The 14820-nt window shown below is 36.6% G+C and overlaps 1 protein-coding gene across 1 annotated transcript in view; it reads left to right on the forward strand.

Moving 5' to 3' along the window:
* The window catches only part of myg1 (myg1 exonuclease), a 26833-nt gene extending 12651 nt beyond the window's left edge, over positions 1 to 14182 (forward strand). The window contains exons 4-7 of the mRNA XM_015047815.1: positions 731 to 880; positions 4016 to 4138; positions 5655 to 5836; positions 13796 to 14182. Coding sequence (XP_014903301.1) covers positions 731 to 880; positions 4016 to 4138; positions 5655 to 5836; positions 13796 to 13985 — 645 coding nt within the window. The 3' untranslated portion in view covers positions 13986 to 14182. The remainder of the gene's footprint in view (positions 1 to 730; positions 881 to 4015; positions 4139 to 5654; positions 5837 to 13795) is intronic.
* The last annotated feature ends 638 nt before the right edge of the window (positions 14183 to 14820 follow it).

Here is a 14820-nt window from a genome sequence, read left to right on the forward strand (position 1 = left end):
TTTTAAAGGGGAGAGACTTTTTCTCATATTGCAGAAAAAAGAATTAAATTTTAACCGAAAAAAAAAAAAAAAAAAAAAAAAAAAAAAAAAAAAATCAATGCCACTGTAACAATTGCAAAATGTTCCTTTTTGTTACTGTTTAATTTGCAGCCATTGTTTGCTCTTGATTATTGTCAGTAAGGAGGGATAATTCAAATGATTTATTGTTTCTGAACTCTTGGCCAACAGAAACACTCAGCTGTCAGAATTTAGAGCCTCACGATGTCAAACATAGGTCAACTTTAATATTAGTGCCATTACGCCATATCGTCTTGGTTTGTTTGATGTATTGCTGTGTTTAAAGCCATAGATAATCCTTTTAGGCAAAGCTCAGGCTTTACTTATTTTAGTGTTTCATGTCTTCTTCTCAGCTGTTTTAGACAAACAAGTGCTTTGTTTTCCTTTCAAGCCTCTTGCAAAATGTCAGCTCTTTGGTGATTGACCTTCCGATGACCTGAGGGTTTTCTGCCCCAAATCAGCTTCTGTTTGTCTCTTCTAATCCTTGCATGCATTTTACTTTCTTCTTTTTAATCTCTTATGTACCATGGGGTCATCTCAGTAAGTTATTTTCCCATGCAAGTCCTTTTGTTTTTTCAGATTTCATAAGACTAAACAGACTTTATGTTAAAAAAAAGAAAAGGTGGATTCTCCTTACTGATTCTCAATGCGTCACGTGTCTCTTCACTCACAGCTGTACGAGAACTTTGTGGAGGAGGTGGATGCTGTAGACAACGGTATCTCACAGTTTGATGGGGAAGCTCGTTATGCCGTCTCCTCCACGCTGAGTGCACGTGTCGCACATCTGAATCCTCGCTGGAACAGCAAGAGTCAGGACACTGAGGTGAGCGCATGTGACCGTGCATGTGCGATTTACTCACACGTGGAAAGGCATGGAAAACATCACAGGGTTACTCTACCGTTTAGGGATCTGCGGTTATTTATTTAGAATTGTTGATGGTTTTCGTTAAGGTTTTAATTTTTCCAATAATTAAATAAGGGGTGTCCGGAATAGCTTTATTCCATACAGTTATCAGTAAACTATGACTGTATTTTAGCATTTGTTAGAACTGCCTAAGAAAGAACGAAGAGTTTTGAAAAAGTATTGAATTTTGGCCTGGAACAATGTTTAGGCACCTTTCGTCAGTCCTTTCATAGATCTTTCCAGTTTTCTCAAGCCAAAGTTGCTTTCTTCAAGCTTCTATTGTTGTGTGCCGATGAACGAATGTACAGTAATAGTGCTTTGTCATTATAAGGCAGAAAAGAGCAGCAAAGCTTGATGTAGGAGAAGATGAAACTGGAAGGATGAAAACATTTTCCAGCAGATAAAAAGTGTTTTTGTGCAGTAAAAATAAGTCTAGTATACACAAACACCAAAAACAAACAACAGCCCCCTTTAGGTTTTAGGCTGGTTTAAATGTAAATCAATATCTTTTTAAGTTCTGTTTTTCCTGATGTTTTTGTTGGATTAAAAATAGAAGGTGGTACAGAAAAACAATTATTCAATAAACAATACATATTCTTACAAGTATAAATGTCATCTACACTATGTGTATTATTTTATTATAGAGTTTAAAAAGCACTTTAAATCTTGAGTGTTACCCATGGAAAAATAATCAACCATTTTGAAACCCTAATTATTACAATCCTCTGCACAGTAGTGAATTGCAAACCTGAAAACAAGTAGCCAGCATATGCATATCTGAAAAAAAAAATATATATATAATGACATTATCATCAATGTATGAGCCACTGTATCTCTGGGTGACATTTTACTATTTTAATGAATTATTATGTTTATGTTTATTTTCCTTTATATCTATCTACATGTGGAGAAAGTTACCACATGCAAAGTGAAATAAAAAACATTTTCTCTATACCTTTTGCCTTTCAGTTCTTAAATATTTGTTCTTAAGGTGTTTCATGCTTTAACATTCTTCGTCTGTTCTGTTGTGTTGAGCCGAGTGCCTTTGTTTGTTTTAAACACACAGTTTGAACTGCACACTTATCTCAGTCTGCCATTATGCATCGCTGAGTAGTTGTGCATGTTCTAAGTGAAGGTGAAGGTTTGCAGATTTGCTGCAGTTGCCAGCAGAAGATGGGAATAGAGGATGTGAGCAATTTACATATTTATAGATCCATGCATTGTAAATGAAAATTATATGTTTTACATGTAAGGCATTTAAAGCATGAAGGGTTTTTCCAATGTAACATGCAATATTGATGATGTTTGATTTGTTTTTAGATATTTTAGAGGAATAATAATTGATATTAAGTGATATTCATCTTATGATAAACGGTAAAATGGCCTGAACTTCCATTATGAATGATGAATAACCTCTTACCTTCATACATTTTCAATTGCCACCTTTTGTGTGGCTTTGATATTAGACATAAAGCTTTTGCACTCAGGCGGTTCCTATATAAAAAAAATCCCTCTTAATTATAATGACATGCATAATGAACAAGCTGTCTTGACACAAAAAAACCTAAATGGGTTAAAAGTGTTGTGACTAACAAAATGAGTGCAAAGCAATTAGTGTCCAGAGGTTCAATTTAAAGCCGAACAGAAACAGACTCGCCGAAGACCCAGTGTCACTTTTCTCTCATTAGTGCAGGATGGGAATGTCTTCAGGGAATCAGCACCTGTTTTCAGAAAGCCCTCACGAGATATATGCTGCCCAGCCTTGCAAATATGTTGACTATGCCAATGGTTTTTTCCATTGTAAGCGCTCTTAGGGGACCAGTTGGCCTATTTGTTTTTTCACAATTCAGCTCACACAATTATTATTTTTTTGTCTGGGTACTTTCCTCCAATTTCCACACTAACTGGTCCTTCTGGCAAGCCGTCTTGGGGCGTCACTGGAAAACTGAGACAGATTTATGGTAGACTAACCTGTGAGCTCTTAGCAGTGGCTGTGTGTTATAATTGAAAAAAAGCGTATTGGATTTTTATCTCCTCGATCCATGACCGCGAAAACCCTCTGCTGCTGCAGGCTTCTGATTCAGATGCATACAGATTAGACCTCTCTATGGCATACAGTATGAAGCTGTGTGTGGAAATGTTTGTGCTGTGTTTTTGAGATTGTACCTTATCAACTGAGTTGATTTGTACATATTATGTTGAAAAAAATAATACATACATGACCAAAAGCATGAGTTTCATTTCCAACCTTTCTTTGGAGACAAGTTAGATTCCTTTCACCTGTAAATTTTCCGTTAGGCTCTCATTATTCAAAGCAGGTGGTTCTGCACACTTAACAGCTACAAACCTATGTAAAAATTGCCCACTCTTGTTAAAATCTGTGAACCTTTTAGAGAAGAGGAACTCAGACTTTTTAGTAATCATGTCATACTTTCTGTCTTCAGCTGAGGACACAACCACAGTACCCTTGAAATAAAGATTTTATTGAGGTCTCTAGATGACAAACACTGCGCAGCTCTTTTCTTTGACCTCTTAAAAACATTTACCACTGTGGATTTTATCTTATTAAAGCAAATTATTATTGGTATCAGACTGTCAGAACCCTGTAGTTCTTTCTGAAGCTGCCCAATATAGCAAACTGCAGTACTTATTGAAATATCCAAAGGACTGCTTTATTTTTACATTAACACTATTTGTGACCTGTTGGGTTGAATTAGCTCTGCTCGAGGCTATAATTTGATGTGGATTTCAGTGACCAAGATGCTAAAGCTTGTGGAGCGTGGTGAAGACATTGTGATGAGGGAAAATAAAGATTAATTTGAAAAGGAAGGATTATGCACAACTGATATCATCATATTTAACAACTATATTGCAATTATTATTCTCTTTCCTTTGAGTTTCACATTAAGCAATTTCTAAAAACAAACTGGAGAAACAGTTGTGATGATGCGTGAAGATGTAATTTGTTTGAATGCATTTCCTTAGTGCTCTTAATGTGGCCCTCCAAGAAACTTCAAAATTAATCACAAGCTAACCTCTTCAATATTTCACTAGGATGGTTTCAAGAAGGCCCTGCAGATGGTTGGGGAAGAGTTTCTGGACCGTCTGGATTTCTACAAATCCTCCTGGCTGCCAGCCCGAGCAGTGGTCGAACAGGCATTCAAAGAGCGACATCAGGTAACAGCACTGTGAACACTCATTTATTTTTCTCTTCCTTTTGTTAAAAAGAATAAAATGTCTATTTATTAATGCAGACAAAATAGAAAAGTTGTGAACAAAACATGTCTGAAAGGTGAGGGTAATTCATGAAACACATTTGTTGTGAACAATGATCAGTAAATATGTTTTTGTTTTGTTTTGTTTATGCTTTTGTTACACATTTCCTGTGCCTTTAAGAGGTGTCTACATCCTTCAAGATTTATTCAAACTGTTAAATATTTACTCTTTAAAGTGTGAATATATGCATAGATTGTCATCTGTAACAAAACTAAGTCAAATGTACGCATTCACTGATGAACAGCTTGAGTTTTGACAATGCCTATTATGTTGAGACTAAACAGAAAATTCACACAAACAGGACAGTCATGAGTGTAACTCAAACGGAAAAATAATCTGCTACTGTTGCACCTTTTACTTGAACTGTTATGATAAAAGCTGAAATATTTCCAGGAAACCTACAAACTACTTTTAGTCATTAAATTGTACAGAAATATGCTTGTATTCTCCCGCAGTGGAAAAAAAAAAATCCTTAAATCTTTTATATTTATTAGCCTGACTTGTTTAAATGCATTTAATTGTAATATTATCTGAATAATTAAAGGTAATTAATTCAGTAATCAATATAAATTTGTTCAGTTGGATACACAGTCTGCACATTGACGTGCAGGCATAGCAATAATCACCCATGTGGCTCTATATGTTTTTAAGACATTTATTTATTAGGTGATTAAATGTAGCTAACAACTTATCTAACTGTGTTTTAAAGTTGCACTTAGCAACTTAAAAAGCTAGCGCTGACTTTGATTTTACTGTCATCTTAACCGTAGTTGCTGGATGGCATCTCTTCAGCTGCTTTTCATTCATGTGTTCCTGTGATTCATAATAAAACCTCGCAGATCATTAAAATGTTCTTTTTACCATTACTTGCATGAAGTACCACAATAATTTAGACCATTTGGGCTTTTGAAAGTCTTGAAAAACATTTCATCACATAAAATGCTGATGTTTTGATCAGGACAACTAAACAAATTGTGACCAGATCAACCACTGGTCACAATTTGAAGATGCCTCTTTTGAGTGGAGAACCAATAACCTGTGACAGGAAGCCAGATGGCAGAGCTCCAATTATACCTGACTGGGAAGCGACTTTTAATAAGAGAAGAGCAAATATGTAACTATAATTTTTTATGCTGATGGAGAAGATGTTTTTACTCCCCCCACTGTCTGATTAAGCTAAGAGTTTGATTTTTTTAATTGGTTCCACTCTGTTGATGTGATTGGCTGAAGCTCGCCAAAGACAGACTGTAAAAACAGATGGTTCATTTTAGTCATCTGCCAAGAGTTTTCCTTTTTTCCACAAACATTTTTCCGCATCGACTTCTTAAACGTCTCTCAGCAGCAAACTGTCTGACACGGTGGCTTGGGAAGAAAAGAAAATTCACTGATTGAAGTTTCCCTTCTTTGTTGTTTCCAGGTTGATCCCAGTGGGGAGGTGCTGCTGTTCTCTCAGGGTGGCTGTCCCTGGAAGGAGCATTTGTTTGCGCTCGAGAAAGAACTAGACGTAGAATCTCCCATCAAGTTTGTCCTTTACCCGGACCTGAACGGCCAGTGGCGTGTCCAGTGTGTCCCTGCAGGGCTAAACACCTTCCAGAACAGGTAGCCACAACACAGACTTGAACCAAGTTCTGTTGTTCTTTTTGTTGTTAAATATCATTTAAAGGCCAAATCTGCTGATAGGGCACAGCTTTGGACTGTTTAAATGTAGGGAACATCTCAGAGAAGTTATCTTTGTGACTGTGGCTCCCACAAAGCTTCCTACAGAACAGTTTTATCAAATGTTGTTGCAGGCAAACCTTAGTTTCCTTCATGTGTGGAAGTGAGCTTAGGTCTGGTGACAGAGACAAATGATGGGATACGATTTACCTTTAATGCTTAGTGAACCATTTGACAACAGCTCACGAAGCGTGAGCATGTTATCCAGGGAGAGCATGCGTCCTACAAAGACTGAAGAACTTGTTTTTACTCGTTTGCAAGGAGGTAATATCTTGGTTAGGACAGCAGTTTTGTTCTCACAGCTCTTTCCGAGGAGCAGGAAGACGTAAACACAATCAACACTTTGATGAAGCCACCAGAGTCTTTTTTTTTCCATGCACACACCTCTCACTCAGATATATCTTTTTTTTTTTGACTCACTGCTGTTAATTAGACCCAGTGCTTTGAATGAAGTTAGACGACATATTTCCTGTTTGACAGCTGCATTTACTTAGAGCCACTACCTATACGCTTTAGAGTTTTCATTAATATTAATGTGTGTGGGATTCATGCTCTGTTGAGCAATAGAAATTAGCATATTGTGTCGTTATCTCATCATCCTGTTCAGAATGTGAATGCCATTCAGTCATCAAAAGTCTCTTTTAGCTTAACAGAATGTTGTGTTATGTAGAGCTGCACAGTATGTTCAGTTGCAATGGTCATTACAAAATATGCTGTAGGGTTGTCAAAAATAATCTATATCTCGATATAATCGACAGTAGAAAAATGAATTATTCAAGCATATTCATTTGCATTAAAATCGATTTGTCCAAATGGTCGCATTTTTTCCAGCAGCAGTGCTCAAGTAGCAAAAATGGTAAGTATATCCAGAAAATTACAGTTGTGTCCTTCTTTAGTTGCTAAGCAAACTCAGTAAGACAGAAAAAAAGAAATGCAGAAAAATGCCAAATGTTAGCTGAGTTACAGCTACAGTGCAGATGTTCGACAGTACTTTGAAGAAAAGTAAAGCTTCTGTATCTGCAGTAGTGAAGTAGTAAATCTCCCTCACTGTATCTGTTTAATATTAGCTTCATGAACAGCCCAATGACGGGGTTCTGGTGGTCTGAGCTCCCCGTCAAGATGCGCTTCCCAGGTTTGAAATGAAGAATGACGCAAACCTGTTTTCTGCGTAGTTTCTACCTACAGAGTTCTTATATGCCTTGTGCACACTTCTGACCAAGTCAAAATAACCTAAACATATTTGAAAAAGCTCTCTCAACAGGTATCTTATCTTATGCAGAGGCAGTCAGAAGTAGTCATGCACCAGAACCCAAAATGTCTTTGTGATATTTTTTGTGACCTAACCAAATTTTGTTAGGCTTGTGTTTATTTTTATAAGTTGTGCTCGGAGTATGTATTACATTTCTAAAATAACCTTAAAGGATGAAGCTTATGTTTTCCTCCTCTGTAAGTATAATGTCCACCAGGTACATATTGCACTCAAACTGGCCTCAAGAAGGTGCAACAACATTCAGTCTCCTAACAGCCAGCACAATCAAATTTGGGTGCAATTTGGAGGTGTGTGTCTTCTCTCCATCTGGAAAACCACCAGGTTGGAGGATGGTAGATACTAGATGCCATGTGTAGTAGACTTTTTTGGCATGGACTGTGGAGTTTGTTGCAGGTACTAATGATTCTAATGGTTTAAAGCAGTTGCTTAGAGGAGCTGTCAGCCTGCTGTTGCAGGTTGAGGTAATATTTACCCAGAGATCAGAGTAGCCAGTCCTGTTTCCAAACCTTTATTGCACAGTCAAAGCTGGTGTCAGGACAGCTTAAAATGCTGGTTGCACAATTTATTCATGTTAGAAATTGGGAAATGTCATTTCATGAATGTCTGAATCATCTCATCTGTCAGATAACAAATCCACAAAATTTTATTGGGCAAAGGAGAACAACAGCGGGCCGAATGATTTAATACCCCCCGTCAGTATGCTGGGCAAAATCTTACCTTATCTTTTTGTGTCATACAAGGCAGGAGTTTATATTAAGAAAGTTTTTATTTTTTCTCAAATGTCATTTTAAAAACTCATCGCTTACTAAACATTAATGTAATTATATTCAAATTAAAAATAAAGACTGAGATACAGTGTAAGTAACTAGCCTCTCATTTTTACCTGGTTGCAAAAGCTTTAATTAAGAAACTTCCACCGAAAGTTTATGTATGCAGCATTAATTAAAGCTAATTCTATAAAATGTTTATCTATCTCCTCCCTGCAGCTGATTTCTGGTTTCACACCAAGATTATTTGTAAGTGAAAACTCAAAACAATTTCAAGCACTGCCATACATCTGAGTGTGTGTTCAGAAGCTGATTGGGGACATTTAATTAAGATTTTATGCATAATCCTGCTTATTATACATTTAGTTTGGAGGCTTGTGTTGGCAAATATTAATTGGTTCAGCTAAAAATCCTATGATGCCTGTGAGACTTCATCAAGTTTTTCTTTTTTTTTCTTTTTTTTTTGGCTTTATGGCTTGGAAATGTTTAAAGGTAAATGTAATAAAAGTTGATAAGATTGGTCCAAATTCATTAAGTTAATGAGTAAAAATGACAGCAGATAATATTGTGAAAAATGAGGAAGAAAAAGAGCCAATTAATGCAGCTGGTGAGACTTTGTGCTCTGTCTGTTTTAGCAATACATGTCCAAATCTCGGTAATGACTTGTAGGCAATAAAATACTAAAAGTTTTTTTTTATTTTATTTCTGATGTTACTCGTTAAAATAACTCTGAAGCAATCTAATACATTATTTTCTATGAAATTCTGTGAATCTCTGAAGCGTACACCGGCATGTTCAAATTTATCTTCTTTGTGATAAAACAGAACTCATGATAAATTATTAAAAATAAAACTTTCACCTTCTAACGAAAAGCCTTTAAACTTCGACTGGAAATCCAACCAGTCTGGAAACCGTGGAGGTGTTTGCACAGCGGTGCAGCCTTCAACAAATATATTGTTTCTCCAGCAGTTGTTGCATCAACTATTGCTGACACTGCTTGAAATATCAGTGATCAGACTGTTATACATTTTCATGTTTTTGTTTAAACTTGTTTTAATAAAGTTTTGAACGTATTGGATTTTTATTCAACTTTGTCATTTTAAAGAACAGGTAAGAAGATTTTGCACTGTAAAATGAAATCCATGAATAACACTAATATTAAGTTGGTAGGTTAAATTATATGTATTACAGAGTAAGATTTCATTGTGAATTCAGCAGATGTCTGTTGCACTGTTATTCAGCGAAACTTCTTTTTTTTGTGTCGTCGTTGCAGTGACCTCTTGCTGGAATTGAGTCCTCGTTGTCACTCTCGATAGCATCTCTAACCTATTCACTGCTCTGTTCTTTAAATATATTTTTCCTCCACCTGTGACGGAGTCAGACCCGGCCTCAGATTCAAAGGGCTCATTACTGTTTGTGAGTTTCTTGAAAGCAGCAGGGGACCATCTGAGCAAATTGTGCTCACACACACAGGAAGTTAAAAAGAGATTTTATTTTGTTCTCCTGTTCTGACCAGTTGGTGTCATGTTGGACACTTTTATTTTTCACCTCTTCCCACAAGCTCCCGTTTCTCCAGCTTTCCAATTAGGGTTTTTTTTTCTTCAGCTTCTCTGCTCCTCCTTTCTCTTGGGACTTTTCTGTCTGTCCCATAATTATCCTCTTACATTTCGTCACTTTTTTTTCCATCTGTCTTGCTCCTTCCTATTAATCCTATTTTCTCTCCTTCTCCAATTCGTCGTCTTCATCTACTATCTCACTTTCTCAGCTTTCACACTTTCTGCCGTTCCCCTCTTCATCCTCCTGCTAGACATTTTTCCACACCTCTGCAGAATCCTATCCGGCAGCAGTATGTTTGAACTTAAAAGACAGGCACCTGTTTGTGGTCTCGGAGCACCTCAAAGATTTAATTTAATGAAAACATGCTGGTTGGTGGGGAGCAACATGGGAACAATGGCTTATACAATGGATTAAAAAAAAAAAAAAAACATGGCTCCAGATGGCTCTTCTCTGGGTGGCCTGTTTCCTCCCAGTAAGCTTGTGCCGACTCTGCAAAAGGGGTGTTGTTATCGCCTGTGTCCCTGCTACTGCACCTGGGGCGAAAGAGGTCTATTTTTATCTGCATTACATTGCTAAGGAAATGTGAGCCAGCAGAAGGGAGATGGAAGTGAATGTGTTCTTTCTAGAAATGTGCTGTATATTACTGTATATGCTGAATGATACTATAGCCTGAAAGCATCACGGGGAAAAGCAAATAAACACCATTATTTGTGCAAGAAAAATAGCTGCTGTCATCTGTAACCTTATGTTACTGCAGAATTTTAATACTTTGTATTGTCTGTTCCTACCATATTTTCAATCATTTTTAGCCATAAGTTAAAAACAACACAAACGCTGACTAGTATGTGGAACTAATTTGTCTTTTTCCAAGATGTCACAATAAGGTTTATATTTTGTCATATGTTTTGCGGTATTTATTGTGGTAACCATGCAAGTTTTGTGGTTTTCAAAAATTTAATTAATATTAATTGTCACAATAAATCAAAATTTTTAAGAGAATTTTTTTCCAGTAACCATAAATAAATCCACCTTCTCTGTCTCAAAATTGTCTCAATCCCAAAATTATTGAAATAACAGAAGCAGCAAGTCTTTGAATTTATTACTTTCAGACTAAAAAAAAAACAAAGAAAGTTAAGGTAGTATTCTTTTAGGCAAAAATGAAGTTATGCCATAAGTTGGTGCTTTTTATTCATGGTAAAGTTATGAATATTCGTAAAAAAATACATAACATTAAGTTCCAGAAGAGTGAAACTATTACTTATGTAATGCTAAACTCCATCCATGAACCAAATGTTTGCAGTATTAACCATTTGCCTTTTTAATTAATATATTAGAGGTAAATAACAAGCTCATATATGTGCATAAAACAGCATTTGAGTCAGTAGTGCAATAACCTAAATGTACATCAAAATTACTAAACAATAATCTATTTGTATTGTAGGATATATGTTTTTATACTAACAGCTTATATTCCTGTAGATGAAGGGCAACTAGTAGGTCAAGTGCTGCAAAATGTCAGTAATTGCAGTTTTAAACTAATAATGTTCTGCTTTTTCCAGTGTTATCTAAATTAAAATAACACTATTTTTTTTTATTTTTATAGAATCACTTCGTATCAGCTGAGATTCACCTGTGGGGTCTTCTCCTGTGAGACTGTAATTTGCTAATTGAGGTCATAGTTTTAGTCTGGTCATCTTGGGAAAAGCAGCTTCCTGCTCTGCCATAACAGCAGCAGCTGCAGCAGTCATCATCCCCCCTGCACCTCCACTCCTTCGCTCATTACCACCCCTGTTGACCTTTCCTCTGAGCTTGTTTTCCAGCCATACTGTGGAGCAATCGATTTGTTGATCCCTTAACAGAGATTATTCAGCAGCTTTGCCACGCTCTACACCTTAGGTGGTCATGTGACAATCCTAATAGGTGTGAAACTGGGTTCTCTTGAGAGTAATCCCAGTTTTTATGTGGTGCTTATTTATTATTTTCTTGGTTGCTTATCCCTCTGGGCATACAGATTTTGTGAGATGTTACTTATATTTAGAAAATGGCAGAATATTTCAGATAGGCATTTCAAAAAGCTCCTCACAACAACTTTAAACTGTTTGACAGGTGTGTCAGCTTATTTTTGACAAGTTTAAATGCATACATCCATAATTCATTCCATATTCAAGCAAGAAGACAGAGAATATTTTTAGGATCTGGGGCCATTTTCTCTCCGGGTTTTGAAGCATTTGAAGTAATTTAAAGCCTATTTCAGAGACCGTTAGAATGCAGGAGGTGAGCAATGAAGTGCGGAGTCAGAATTAAATCAGAGTGAAAATATGCTAAATATAACAGTTCTTTAAGGAGGGCTGGAAACTAACATAATGGAGATTATAACCCCATCAAAATAGAAATGACATGCAGATGTGCGCACACTTGTGATAACTAGTAATGCGTTTTAAACGATTGGCCATGCTGTTGTTGACAGACGTGTGTATTACATGCAGTAGGTGGTAAATGAGCTGCTCCACATTTTATGAATTGTCAGCTTCTATACGCCTCATCCAGAGACGCTTTGTGGAGGTCAGCTCATAAAACCCCGCGGAGACAATCTTTTCCCGCACTTTGTAAGATTGCTTGTTGACTCCGACACAGTATGACTCGCCCGCCACTTTGTCGACTCGTGATTTTCCACATTGCTGGAGAAGAATAAAGCCAACTTCTATTATTGCTGTATTTGCAGGCGCTGATGCTAGATTTGCTGTGTGCAAAGGTTCCTTTCACATTATGGCAGCCGCTCGTCTCTTGTTTTTCTGGTCATTGAATTTGAAAAGAGGAGGATAATACGAGATGTTGTGGAAAGCGATGCGGAAATTTAGCATTGAATTAATTTTTAATGTCTTGTATGTTTTCCTTAATGATTTTTATTTCTTTTATATATCCAGAAACACTTACTTTTTTTTCTGCTCTTCACTTGATAGTTAGATTTGTGATAAAATGTCTATTAGGTTTATATTTAATTCTGTCCTTTTTAATAAAGGCTCAGTCTTCAAGTTGTTGGCAGCAATACTTTCAACAATAGCTTTGTTGTCTCTAAATTAATATGAGCTTGTTTTCTTTGCATTATTTGAGGTCTGAAAGCACTACATCTTTTTCATTATTTTAACTGTTTCTCATTTTCTACAAATAAATACTCAATTTGTTCTTGGAATTTCAGAGACATGTTCACAGAATAAAAGAACAATGTTCATTTTAACCAAACATATACCGATATAAAGTAAAATCAAAGAAACTGATCATTTTGCAGTGGTCTCTGTATATTGTATTTGCACATATTGATAATGGGACAAAAAACGGTCTTGAAATATAAATGTTTTTTAAGGCCTTTTTTTCCTATACTTTCAGTAGAAGACAGAACTTTAAGGAAATTTCGGGTAATTCAAAAATGATGCAGAAAAGTTAAAAAAATATTTCCTTCTCTGAGTCAAAGTTCTGGGTTTGATCAAATCAAACCCTGAATGTCTGGTATATTGCGGCTAAAACAGAATTGTTTCAAAGAATAAATGCAAACATGTAACAAACTAAAGTTATATTAGGATTTTCACTTTATTCACAACTGAACCCATGCAATCAGGTTTTATTTCTTTAAGTAACATTATTTCACTATAATTTAAAGAATCTAATCTGTGAGCAAAGTTTTTATTATTATTGTTTTAAAAGAGAAATCTTTCTGGTAACTTCTGTAGACAAGCCATTTTTGTTCATTCTCTCCATAAACTTTAACCTTTAAAGTGTTAACTGAGACCCATAGAGGCTGAGATGTTTCTGTATTATGTCTGGGCGTTGGACAGTAACTCTGAACTGAACTTTACTTGAACGTCCACTTCTGGGAAGATTGCCTCCCATCTTGAGTGTTTTTCACGCAAAGATATAAAGAATCTTTTTCACTGTAGCTGATGGTCTGTAAATTGTTAGAAATGGTCTTTTATTACTTCACAGGTTGATGGACAGCAAGAGCCGCAGCTCTTCTTATTTAGACGCCTGCATTCAGCTCATGTCTGATGTTACTTAAAAAATTAACTGAAAAGTAAATTGTCGTCAAGGCTGATATCTTTTCACTGGTTTGGTTTTTAATTTTTTTTCTCATTTTATTCCAGATTATGTATTTGTTCTTCTATTTCGATGTCTTGTTTAATAGAAATGAATGATAAACAGGAAGTGAACCATGTGGCGTCCATCTGTCTGACCGACTCTCCCTTCTGCTCCCAGGCTGCCCCTTCCAGAAGAGTGGCGCGGTGTGCGAGATGAAGCGCTGTCGGAGCTCAGTGGCATTAAGGGATGTATCTTTGTCCATGCTGGAGGATTTATTGGCGGGAACAAAACCCAGGAAGGAGCCCTGGAGATGGCCAGGAGGACCCTGCAGGCTGCCGCCCAGTCTCCTGCGAACGGAAGCAGCTAAACGTCCAGAACGAGCAGCCAATGCTTTATAAAGAAACAAAGAATAATGTGTTGGTGTAGATTATAATGGTTTTGTTACATCATGAGTCACTAGCTGTCTTGTAGTTTTTCTATGTAATAAAGGCCACTGTGGCTTCTTGGTATTCATATTTCCTGCTGGATTAAAAACATCAATAAACAGTATTTCTCACTTTGCTCTAATCCTTTGGTTTCGCCTCAGTCGAGTAAATATATGTTGCCATCTGATAGATCAGCTCCTGCATCTTCAAAGCCTGTGAATACCACGGCCTTACCTTCAAGGGTTGATTTATATACACACCTGGACGGTGGTTCTTCCTTTCATTTCTAGTATTGCTGACATTAACCAAAGCACAACAAAGAGATTCAGACGTCACTTCTTCCAGCTCCAAGATCAAAGCGTCAATAATGACGCCTGATTAATTCAGAGAAATTAAATTTCCAAACGCCGTGGAGGAGGCGTTCCCTGATTCACCCGGTGCCTCGGCAAGGTTATTGGCACAGTCAATTTCCCACTAATAAACTCAGAGGATGTGCCCTAAATTTTCTCATTAATACTCTTTTTCTTTTTTTGCTCCACTCCAAAGCTTTTTTTTATAACTCCGCTCTTATTGCGTGCTTTCATGAAGCTGACCTTATGCCTCTGGTTCTACATGACATTTTATTTTACTATCATTGCAGGTGTTACTGTGTAAATGCCACAGCAAGGGGAAAAAATATAAGTGACGTGTTGCTTTCAGCTGCTTTGTGTCACTCTGGTGTTTAGTGGTGCAGAATAGTTTAAGTTTTCAAGTAAAAAAAAAAAAAAAGTCATCTTA

Source organism: Poecilia latipinna, unplaced genomic scaffold, assembly GCF_001443285.1.
Source record: "Poecilia latipinna isolate Pla-1442-1.1 unplaced genomic scaffold, P_latipinna-1.0 Scaffold41, whole genome shotgun sequence".
NCBI lineage: Eukaryota > Metazoa > Chordata > Actinopteri > Cyprinodontiformes > Poeciliidae > Poecilia > Poecilia latipinna.